At 40.2% G+C, this 12,642-nt stretch overlaps 1 protein-coding gene across 1 annotated transcript in view; it reads left to right on the forward strand.

The window, feature by feature from the left end:
• The window catches only part of EFEMP1 (EGF-like fibulin extracellular matrix protein 1), a 93,571-nt gene that overhangs the window by 15,895 nt on the left and 65,034 nt on the right, over positions 1-12,642 (forward strand). The window contains exons 2-4 of the mRNA XM_089528873.1: positions 2,921-3,013; positions 5,639-5,726; positions 11,455-11,503. Of these exons, the coding sequence (XP_089384999.1) occupies positions 5,646-5,726; positions 11,455-11,503 (130 nt within the window). The 5' untranslated portion in view covers positions 2,921-3,013; positions 5,639-5,645. The remainder of the gene's footprint in view (positions 1-2,920; positions 3,014-5,638; positions 5,727-11,454; positions 11,504-12,642) is intronic.

Genomic DNA, 12,642 nt, shown 5'->3' on the forward strand with positions numbered 1-12,642 from the left:
CAAAGCAACTCACAATATTAAATGAGCAATACAATTAAAACCATGATTTTATTTTATTTTATTATATTTTGGGGGGGGGGGGGGGTCGGGCTATGTGGCCATGTTCTATAAGAGCCCGAAAAACCGACAAAAAACTATGGATGCTGGCCATGAAAGTCTTTGACTTCACAAAACCATGATGCTTTTGAACTTTTAAATAGCTGGGACTATGAAATGATTTGCCACTCTCCTTGAACTTTCTTCTTCCCTCTGAATTTAACTGCAATCCCCACAGTAACGGGAAGGAAAATAGATTTTCCCAGCAATAATGCATTATGATAATATGATCCAAAGTATTTGAACAGAGTAGCTTGGTCTTGAATGGACATGACCCATTCATTTTACAAAACACCTGGAAAGACAGCAGTAGTCAAGGACTGCTGTCACAACCAAGGACGTCCACGTCTGTGGCTCAGATCTGCCCTTTCTTACTGGCCATCCCCTATTTCTGGAACCTCCTTCCCGCACAATTTCGTTCCATCATCTCCTTGACCAGCTTTAAAGCTGCGCTGAAGGCAATTTTCTTTAGAGAAGCGTTCCCTGCAATTGCATAAATCTCAGTTCCTTTGTCATTTTAACCTATGTTATTTTATAGTTATTGCTTTAATTTAAATTGTATTAATTTGTAATTATTGTTTCTAGAATGTACGCTGCCTGCAGGTTTTTATTTATTTTTTTATTTTAATTAAGCTGATTATTTTGTACAGCACTGTGCCAATTTACAATGCTTTATAAATAAAATTTAATAATAATAATAAGACAGCCACCTGCATTTTGAGGCAAGCTGCTATAGGGATTATCGTGATGAGTCTCTTTAACAAAATTGACCGGTACTGACTGTAACAAGCATTCCACACTAGGTCTTTTTGGGGTTTTCAGGCTATGTGACCATGTTCTAGAAGAGTTTATTCCTGACGTTTCGCCAGCATCTGTGGCTGGCATCTTCAGAGAATCTTCATTCTCTGAAGATGCCAGCCACAGATGCAGGCAAAACGTCAGGAAGAAACTCTTCTAGAACATGGCCACATAGCCCGAAAAACCCACAAAAAACTATGGATGCCGGCCACGAAAGCTTTCAACTTCACATACCACACTAGCTTTCTGAGGTAGCACAGGTAGGAAAGATAACCCCATGATCTTGGCAGCAGGTTGCTAGTTAGACAATGTTTGGTAATCTTTGGGGATCCTGCGATCTTTTTTTAAAATAAAAAGGAGGGTAAAAGGCACTACCACCTGAAACTGGAAGAATACAAGATAAAGGGGGGAGCACTTCTACTTTAAGGAAAGAAACATATTTTTTGCTTGAAAAAATGTGTAGGAGGTCCTTCCCTTGTTCTAGGGGAGAACTGCGCATCCTGAAATGCAGTTCTCTCACTTTTTGAAAAATTTGCAGGAAAAAGGGACAGGGGCTAAAAAAAAGCTTTGGAATGCATATGTCCCATGAAATGTATGCTTTCAATCCCTGTAACAGACCTGAACTGAGTCAGTGCATACCCTCCTTCTGTTCCAGTTTGGCAGGGACAGTCTCAGTTAATCCCCCGTCATTCCACTTTTTCAGAAACTTTTAAAATGTCCCAGTTTCTCCATCCTCCTCCCACTTTACCTGCTTGTCCTCAGCACACTCCAATTGCTGCAAACTGAGGTCAAAATGCAAAAGTAGTTTGAACTTCATCAAGTCAGCAGGGGCATAGGAAAGCAGGGAAATGGAATCTTGTCCTTCCCTGCAGACTCAGGCAAAAGAAAACTGCTGCAGGCTCTCTTCACTTGTATGTTCTTCCTCGTTAATAACTTTTGCCATCTTTGCCACACTCTGTGTCTGCTTGCCCTCAAATGTCACAGTTTTCAACCATGAAATGTTGGAAGATGTGCCAGTGACCTGACAGTGAAATTTCATATATTCAGCTACATCAGCAATTGTGAATAGGAATCCAAGTGGTAATAGTTGTTTTTCTGGATCAATGAATATGATTGAAAGATGTAAGAGGGTGATTGTGTGTGTGCGCGCACGCATGCGCGCACGTGCACAACCTTGTTTATTTTACCAGTACAGCTAACAAATGCAGACAGTAGTTGTCCTTGGGAAAAATCCAACATTTGTCCTACTTTTGACCCATCTGAGCTATTGAAATTATTAATGTAATTTAAACCACACTAATTGTAATGGGTCTACTCCAGATTATCATTGCTTAAACCCAATGCTAGGAAATATGAAGGAAATTATCAATCTTTGTCACTCTCCAAAGGATGAATCTAAATAAGGATGGCATATGCGCCAATTGTCCCAGTTTGGCAGGGTCAGTACTTATTGGTCCTCTGTTGTCCCACTTCTTCACCTGCTTTGAAAATCTCTTGGTTCCATTCTTCTCTCCCACTTTCCTGCTTTATCCTCAAGTTACTTCAATTCCCGAGTTCAAATATAATAGTAGTTTACACTCAGTGGAGGGAGAAAAAAGGCAGAATCTTGCCCCTCCCAGTAGGCTTAGCCAAAAGCAAACTGCTGTAGTGTCTGCTCAATTGCATGTTCCTTCTCATTAAGAACTTATTCCATTTTGTTGATAATGTTGCTCGGCTGCATGTGTTCCAGTGTTCATTTGTGAAAAAATTGAAGGCATGGAGTAGCGGCAAGAAGCATCTCTTTATAAGGTTGAGAACCATATATGGTAGTTAATCATTTCAAATGTATCAATAACTTTTAACAACCCAACTTTTGCCCAAGTTGAGGAATATCCCTTCTTGATCACCTAGAGGTGATTTTACTCACTTGAGAAGATCAGATGGTGGGGTAGCAATTTACCAATCTGTATTTGCATATTCATTGCATTTCTAGTATTCTGTCTCAGCCTGGAATTTAAAAAAAGAAAATCTCTCTTTTTTTCCCCAGCTGTGGAAAGATACCCCCCGCAGACTTATAGCATTGTCCAACCGCAGGAAACATAATCTGTCCCAGTGGCTACAATCTTCCTTCTGTCTTCAGGTAAATTCACCACTTTCTCTCCAGGGTGCCATTTCAAAATCATTTGTGTGTATTGGAGATTTTTCAGGGGTATTTAAATGCACATTCAGAATAACTGTGCAAGAAAAATGTTAATGCACAGAAAGAACATGTGCTATAGTCACTTTTAAATACCTTGCGATAATTGCATTTTAATTCTGTTTGTTTATTTAAACTGTCCTCAGGAATGGGGACTCTGTGTGGATTACAAAATAAAAGAAATCCAAGTAAAACCATATATCAGACAAAAATGTTATTTTGTAACTGCAAACTACAAAAATAAAAAAACATTTTAAAATATGCCTTAAAAGGGGAAAGATTTTAAAAGGACAGCACACTAGTGTGACCCTTTCTTGATAAAATGATCAGTTCCCCAAATCCAGTTGGACCAGTTGGTATTCTCATGCCAGTAGGAGCACAGCAAGGAAGGAGCCAGCCTAGCCTCCTTAGTAGGGTTGCCATAACTCAGAGCTTGGCCCAGACTCTCCAGTTTTGAGGAATCATCTCCGGGTGGGAAACAGAGGTGCAAATTCTTCAAATTGGTTGTTTCAGCTCCAGGGAAGAGGAAAAGGCTGTGTGCAAATCTCCAGCTCAACTAGAAGAGCAGCTGCTTCCTACAGTTTCTAAAATTTGATTGATTTGTTGCTGCAACTATCAAAGACTCCCCAGAGGATCAATGTATTTACTTAACTTCAAAACACACTGCAGAAATAATCCAATTTGAGACTGCTTTAACTGCCCTGGCTCAATGCTAGGCAATTCTGGCAATTGTAGTTTTGTGAAACATGTAGCCTTCTCTGTCAGAGACCTCTGGTGCCACAATAAACTACAATTCCCAGGATTCCCTAGCACTGAGCCAGGGCAGTTAAAGCAGTCTTAAACTGGATTATTTCTGCAGTGTCTTTTAGACCTTAGTTAGCTTCCTCCTTCCCTCCCAATTGGTGCCAGGGCTCACCCTTCACTGTGCTCTACATCTGCCTCTAGTCAGCAGGCTAACTTAAATGTTTCTCGTCCCATGTCCCTAAGTAAGTGAGAAGGAATTATGCTCTCCTTTCACCTTGATCTGGGAACTGCTAGTTTAAGATTTCTGTCATAGTCTCCAAACAGGAAAATACATTCTGTCTGTCTGTCTGTGTTTGAATGTGTGTGTGTTTGAATGACAAGCTGTGAACAACTTTCATTGGTACCTCGTGCATAATGCTTAATGATAGCACCTTTAGTCTCAGGGGTTTGGCCTGGAAACCTCAGAGCCTGGGACAGTACTGAACTGGCAACCCTGCTCCTTAGGAAGGGACTTCCAAGAAGGCTGTCTCTCATGTTCCTATCAAACGTGCCTTGAGGGTGTTGGAAAGATCTCAGAGCTTGGAAAGCAGTGGTGTCACTAGGATTGATGTTACCACAATGCGATAATTCATGCTGTCACCCAACTCATGCTGTCACCCCTAGGCTGCTTGGCACACACCCCAGACAACCCCTTCCACCAGTCAACCCATACCTGGCATGGTGAGTATGAGGTGCTGCTGCCACCTGGCATCCCTACCGGGTTTGGTGGGACTGCTGCAGAGCAGGAAAGGGAGGTCAGCAGTCCCACCAGAGCCAGACGCCCCCTCTGGGTCTGTTCGGGCTGCTGGCCAGGTGGGAAAGGGAGGTGGTGGCAGCTGTGGCAGTAGCAATGACCACAGGCTCCTCTCCTTCGGCAAAAGGAATGGAATTCGTGGTTGCACGGCCACCATCACGTCCATTTCCCGCCTGGCCTGCAGCTTCACCAGACTCAGAAGGGGCTGCCAAGTGAAAGCAGCAACCCACATCCACCAGCATCTGCAGCTGATGGTTGGCAGAGGTGCCCTGGCTGGCAGAGGGGAGTGACAAGACGGATGGTAGTAAAAAACCATTCCACCAAGTGTTTACCCCCATCTGAGATGTCAACCGCTGCAGTCCATATCCCCAACACTGCCTTAATGGCACCCATGTTGCATAGGCTCATATGGAAATATATATTCCTTCAGACAGCCTAGACCTAAGCCACATGGGGTCTTATAGGTTATAGGTTATCCAGTTTGCACATGAGTTATAAATAATTTTAAATTGTTTTAAGTGGTTTTAATTTGTCCTGTTTTAAGTGTTATGTGGTTCGATGTACTTTTAGTCTTTTAAAATTATTGTTGCAATTGTCCTAAACTGATGTTACTGCATACCACCATGAGATTCTCAAATATAGGGCAGGATAGAAATACTTCAATAAATAAATAAATATTAAATACTGACCAGGAATATCACATACCTGAATGTTAAATAATTCCATATAGAAAATGGGAAAGCTAGGACTTTTCTCTCTGACATCTAGACCTAAATTTGATTATTATTCCCAACTAAAGTAGATCATTAATTGAATGGTTTGAGACTCTCTCTCTCTCTCTCTCTCTCTCTCTCTCTCTCTCTCTCTCTATATATATATATATATATATATTCTATGTGGAGGGGAACAGTTTTTATAAGCATTTGAAATATGACACCTTTACCATTTGCAGTGAAGAGTACAGCCCAGTCACCGATTTAACATTATTGTTTTAAAAAAATAAAATTGGGTTTTGTTTTGTTTTTTTAAAGCTTCAAGATGGTGGTGTTTGGGATCCTTGCTGCATTGATGCTCGCTACAGTACACTCACAAGAAGCAGAAGACACCATCACATACACGGTATGTGACCCAAAGTGGTGTTTAAAGACCTGAAGCCTCCAGCTGTCCCAATTTGTCAGGATTTGCTAATCTATTCTCTCAACCCTCTTTAAAATGTGCCAGTTTCTATGGGACTCTGTTTTTCATGCATTTTTGAAAAAATGGGTTTTTAAAATCTTTTCATGTCTCTCTCCAGCCATGTCTCTTGTGTTTCTCTACAGCTTGCAAATACTACACCATTTTATTTTATGTAAGGGATCTGATTATTGTACTGTACATAGAATCATAGAGCTGGAAGAGACCTCAAGGGCCACCCAGTCCAACCCCCTGCCATGCAGGAACACAGAATCAAAGCACCCCTGACAGATGGCCATACAAGCTTCTGTTTAAAAACCTCCAAAGGAGACTCCACCACTCTGAGGGAGTGTTTTCCACTGTTAAACAGCTCTTACTGTCAGGAAGTTCTTCCTAATGTTTAGGTTTCTAGACTAACCTCAGTTACCCAGAGGGCCTTCTCCAAAGCTATGGAATGACCTGCTGAAGGAGATCCACAACATTTCTACTCTTACAGCCTTTAAGAAGGCTCTTAAGACGGATCTCTTCCAGCAGGCCTTCCCTTCCTAGTCCCTCTCCCGGTTTACTGTGACGTACGTTGTGTTTATCCACCAATTCTTCTCTTAAATTTAATGAGAAGAATTAAATTAAAATTAAATAAAATTCTTGCCTCAAGAAGAAGAACTGTCCCTCCGTACCAATTGTCATCATCAGACCTGGGAGGGAGTAAAAAAGACAGGCCCAGTTCCATCAGCTCTAGCTGTGAATTCTGTGACTTACGTCACTCTCTTTAATCTTATTTTATTGTATTTTATTTTATTGTATTCTCTATATTTTTATTGCTGTAACCCGCCCAGATTCCTTGTAATTGGGCAGGCTATAAATAAATTATTATTATTAGGTGGACTCTCTTTTCCTATAGTTTAAATGTATTGCTCCATATCCTAATCTCTGGAGCAGCATAAAAAAACCTTGCTCCATCTTCAGTATGACATCCCATGAAATATTTAAACAGGGATATCATATCACTTCTTAACTTTCTTTTCTCAAGAATAAACATACACAGCTCCCTAAGTCGCTCCTCATAGGGCATGGTTTTCAGACCTTTCACTATTATGGTCACTCTCCTATGGACATGCTCCTGATCTCTGGGGAATCCTCCAACCACCAGCTTCCATTTGCGAGGCAATAACAGTTGTGCTCCTAGTTGGTTGCTCTATGTGCAACATCACAAATTTACATAATACACTACTTGTGTTGAAGATCTCAAAGTTTCAGATTATGGAGCATTTCAGGTTTGGAAATGGCTAATAAGAGAGGCTTAACTTGTACATCAGATGCATTTGATGAAGCTGAATTAAGTCTATGAAAGCTTATGCTACCAACTCTTAGTCTCAAAGATGCTACAAGATCCTTTAACAAACTGATCCAAACCAACATGGCTATGTCTTTGTACTCTACCCACATTTGACTGTAAGCAGTTAAGAAAAATTCATAACAGACATTCAGCAGCACTGAGACTCCAGTGGGACTTACTTCTGTATAGACATCCATAGGAAGGCTCTGTTAGGAATTATTTTGCCATTCATCTGCAGTGATGCAGTCATACTGAAGTTGATGCAATTTCTCCACGATAAGTCATCTGTGAACTTGTTCCCTTTTGGGTCATTAAATGGGTGTTGGGGAGATTCAAATAGGTTTGCTGTTTTCCTATGGAGCCCAGGAGCAGGGTGGGGTAAAAGCTAGGGTCTTTTACTAGCTACACAAACTCCAGTTGTGTCAGCTAAAGATGCTGTCATCCCTTTAGAGAACTGGAATTGTAATGCAATTAGCTGTCCTCTTGCCCCTTGGTTACACTTGAGGCCTGTTGTTCTCCAGCTTGCTGCTACATTTGGCAGATTGATAGCTTCACCTGTGAATAAACAGAACAAGATGAGGTTGTTTTGTGTGTGTGTGTGTGTGTGTGCGCGCGCGCGCACACACGCTGCTGATTTAAACTCCATAATGAATGACAAAGTTGCTGAGAAAAGAATCTTCTTGCAACAAAAACCGCAGCCCAGGGTAATGAGCAATGTAATGAGCAATGTAGCCCTCAACAAACTGGGACAGAACCATATTCTCCTTTTGTCTTGGTTTTGCAGAACAGTCCCATAATTCTCTGTCGTCCCACTTTTTCAGTTGCTTGTAAAATGTCCCAGTTTCTCTCCCCACCTCCCACTTTCCAATCTTGCCTTCAGCTTGCTTCGGTTGCTACAAACTGAGTTCAAAGTACAGTGGATCCTCTACATTCACTCGGGTTAGGGGCACAGGACCCCCATGAAACTGGAAAAACTGCAAATAAAAAAACAGCCCTTTTTAAACTTGAGAGAACACCTCTCTAGAAATCTCTAGGTCCTCCAGCAGAACCTTGTGGTTAGCATCTGCCAGAATGTCTCTGCGAGATTCCTAGAGAGAACATATTAATCAAATCCACAAATGTCAAAGGCACAAATGTGGAGGGCCGACTGTACAAGACTAGTTCTTTGTGAGGGGTTTTGGGCTACAGTATGTGGCCATGTTCTGGAAAAGTTTATTCCTGACGTTTCACCAGCACCTGTGGCTGGCATCTTCAGAGAATGAAAGCCTTCGACTGTACAAAAGTAATTTGAACTCAGTTGACTCAAGAGGAGGGGTGGAGTTGTGCCCTTCCCAATAAGCTCAGGCAAAAGCAAACTGCTCAGCCTCTCCTAGTTTGGCTGATGTTCCTCATCGATTTCTTTTTACCTTTTCTTGACCATACTCTGATGGTTGCTTGGCCACATGTGAAACGTTAGCTGGTAGGCAGGGCCATAATGTACATAAACTCCACAGTGCCCAGCAAGTTATAATAGAGTGAATTTGACTCACAGCAACAAGCTGGCTTATTCATTCAAAGTTTTCTTTCTCTCCCCCACCCCGCTTCCCCCTGCATTGTGCTATGAAAACTCTGTACTTAGTACAGGGGTTTCACTCATGCATTTGTGTCCCAGCTGATGATGTTTTTTGCAAAGGGCATCAAATGCGCTTCCCTTGCTAGATGGACAACTTATTCTTTGTAGAGAACCAGAAAGACAAAAGAGTCACCAGCAGATGATACAAAGGGCAGAATGAGACAAATCACGTGAAACTGTAGATTTAAGGGCACAAAGAGAAGGAATTTCCAAAAGGACAGTTGTTTTAGTCTATTGCAGCAAAACTAACAAAAAGTCTTGTGTGGTACCTTAAACAATAACACATTTATTACAGCAAGAGTTTTTATTACCTATAGTCCCCTTCCTCAGATGTAGGAAGTGTTATACAGAGATTCAGCTATTTATTTAATTAAATAATGAGCATCCCACCTTTCTCTAATATGGGAGCCAAGGCAGCTTACAATAGAAGTTGAAAAAATATAGCTAAAACTATATATAATGTATTTTTTAAAAAAGAAAGAAATTAAGCAATCCCATTAAAACATTAATTTTAAAAATTAAGACTTTGTTTATACCCTACCTTTTCCTCAAAATTAGCAGTCAAGGTGGCTTAAATAAATAAAAGGCATTCAGAGCATTAGGAAAAAACAACAGTATACTTCATTAAGGGTCCCTCTGACTAAAATAGTTAAAAACTGAAGTCTTCCTCATCTGACAAGTCTGAAAGGGTGATGAGACAGAGAGAAAGCCCTCTCCTGAAAATTGTACAGGTCTACATGAGAAATCCCACTAATGGTCGGATTGTAGAGCATGAGGTCATAAAGAAATATAAAATCATAGCGATAAGCAGATTGTTAGTTATTTAACTGGAATATTCATCTTTTAGAGGCAGGGAAGATGCTAATTGGATGTTACATCTGGAATGTCAAAATGCCCCTTTCTGTGACTTATCTCTTGCTGGGATATATTTTCAGACTGCCAATGAGAGAATCTTCTCCCTAAATGCTCCTTCTTCTCTACATCTTCAGTTCTAATACATTGGGCAGAAAGTCAGTTAGAACTGTTCTTTGACCTGCATGCTAGTTTTGCATCTATAGCTGCCTTCTCAAATGTTGCAAGCCTCAGACAGCTTTGCAGAATCACATTTCCCAAGGTTCATTGTTTAGAAAGCCATGACAGTTATATTGCAGTAGGAAGAATAACATGGAACTATATAATTGTAAAGAGTGCAGTCGGCCCTGAGGATCCAAGCATTCTCCAAATTGATCACTTCAGCTCCAGGCAAGAGGAGAAGGCTATGTGCAAATCTCCAGCTCATCCCTAGTGACTTCACATGAACTGTGTCCAGTCCTGGGCATCACAATTCAAGGATATTGACAAGCTGGCATGTTTCCAGAGGAGGTTGACCAAAATGGGGAAAGGTCTAGAAACCATATCCTATGAGGAGTGGCTTATAGAGCTGGGTATGTTTAGCCTGGGGAAGAGAGGGTTAAGAGGTGACATGATTGCCTTGTTTAAATATCTGAAAGGATGCCATACTCAAGATGAAGCAAGCTTGTTTTCTGCTGCTCTGAAGACTAGGACATGGAGCTATGGATTCAAACTACTGAAAAAGAGAGTCCACCTAAACATTAGGAAAAACTTGCTAATGGTAGGAGCCATTCGACAGTGAAATGTGCTGCCTTGGTGTGTGGTAGCCTTCTTCTTTGGAGTTTTTTAAACAAAGGCTGGATGGTCATCTGTAGATAATGCTTTGATTGTGTAGTCTTGCATGGCAGGAGATTGGATTGGATGGTCCTTGTGGTCTCTTCCAACTCTGTGATTCTGATGCTATGAATGAGAAATCTCCAAGACCATCACTGCCCTGCCCTGGTCATTCTGCCCTGCTTAGGTCTCACAAACTCATAGCTGAATCAATCCACCTGTTATGCAGTTTTTCTCTTTTCCTACTGACTTTACCAAGCATTATCATCCTTTCCAGTGTTTCACATCATCTCATAATGTTTCCAAAGTACAATAACTCAGTTTATTCATCCTGACTTCTCCAAAGTGTTTACACCTGATTTGCTGTAGGACCCATTTATGTTTTTTTTATCAGTCCATGGTATCTGTAAAACTCTCCTCTGGCACCACATTTCAAATGAATCGACCCCCCCCCCCCATCAGTGGTCTTCACTGTTCAGCTTTTACATCCATAAATGGAAATCGGAAATACTATGGCCTGGACAATTCTGATTTTAGTATTTAATGATATATCTTTACATTTAAATTGACATAAATACTAAATTTGTTTGGGCAACATTTTTATGACCAGTTTAATGTAGGCTTCATAGAATAATTGTCTCCTTCAGATAACATAATTAAAGATTCATAGTAGTGTAACTAACAATATCCCACCAAAAGCAGGAAGCAGCCAAATCTTTAGAGCTGTCCAAAGGGCCTAAAGCCAAAACTCAGGATGCCAGCAGTGATGACTTACCTTCCTCCACAGAAAAAGTATTTAAACCGCCCTGATCTGAGGAAGGTGTGGTATATAAATAAAAACTTTATTATTATTATTTATTATGATAGGTCAGCACTGAGAAAACTAATTTAAATGGTGCTCTCTTATTTGGAAAAAACACCAGTATCTCACTGTGAACCTAGGGTCAGCCCTCCACAGCAGCAGTATATGCATGTGATGACTGGAGATAACATTGATCTGTGAAGCATTTTGGTCATGAAGATTTGATTAATTTACTCTGTTTTATTTGTTTGACATGCAGCAATGCACGGATGGTTATGAATGGGATCCTGTCATGCAGCGATGCAAAGGTATGGTATGCCAATGAAAATTGTGCATTAATGTATTTATATCTGCCAGACATCCCTAAGTCTACACTAAAAGGAGGCCTATCTGCATAATGGAATTCCTTCCATAGTCCCCCACCACCACGACTTGAAATTCTTTTTTGATGTTTCTTTATGTTGATCTTCAGCGTTAGAGACAGACGTACTTATTGGAGAACTGAACACTACAGCTAACTCCTCAGGTGTACACAGATTATTTTCTTTTCCATTTTAATTTGTATTGAAACTTAGCAAAATTAAATACAAAATTTACAGTTTTCCAATAAATACATGTACATACATTTGTTTTCTAGCTGTCAAGTTAAGATGGCATTCCAAGACTGACATGAGAACCAGGTGCATCTAGGTTACCTCTATTTTTATTAATAAAATAAATACATTGAAACTAATCTGTAAAAATGAAGTCATCATGGAGTGCATTCCTTGAATTATGTACCTATTGTGTCAGGTTTTCTTCATCATTTACTCAAGATGGGATATAAAATGCAAAACCTAGAAAAATTTAAAGCATGAAACTAAGACATTACCCAGTTGTTGTTTCATTTGAGCCCTGTCTTACGTTATTGTCCTATAAAAGAATCTTGCAAATGATGTGATTTTTTGGTTTCCCAATTCTTACATTGAGAAAAATTGTCTTCAACAACAAATAGACAGAGGGTGGCATAAGAATGGTAAAAGTGATTTTTAAAAATTGTTACTGTATTTCCTGTAGTATTGTCACTTTACTGCACACTGGAATTTGGGGAATCCAGGTCCCCACTGATCTATGAAACTCTCTCAGCCCAACCTACCTCACAGGATTGCTGTGAGAATAAAATGCAGAATAGGAGAACCATGTACTGTTCCTTGATATGACTGGAAGAGAGGCAAGAAATAAATGTAACTGATAAGTAAATATTAAATCACAGTTAATTACATACTGTATTACTGTATATGCCTTACATTTTGACATTAGGCTCCATGTTCCCTGTTCAGAAACAGAAGCATCTCTATAAGAAATATAATACAGTTCGAAATCATTGCTGAATGTTACATGTTCAATTTGCTAAAGACTACATATGTTCATAGAATACCTAGAAAGTTCCCTTTGTGATGCCCATCTC

This window comes from Sceloporus occidentalis, unplaced genomic scaffold, assembly GCF_023333645.1.
Source record: "Sceloporus occidentalis isolate IW3139 unplaced genomic scaffold, rSceOcc1.0.p SCAF_6, whole genome shotgun sequence".
Classification (NCBI taxonomy): Eukaryota; Metazoa; Chordata; class Lepidosauria; order Squamata; family Phrynosomatidae; genus Sceloporus; species Sceloporus occidentalis.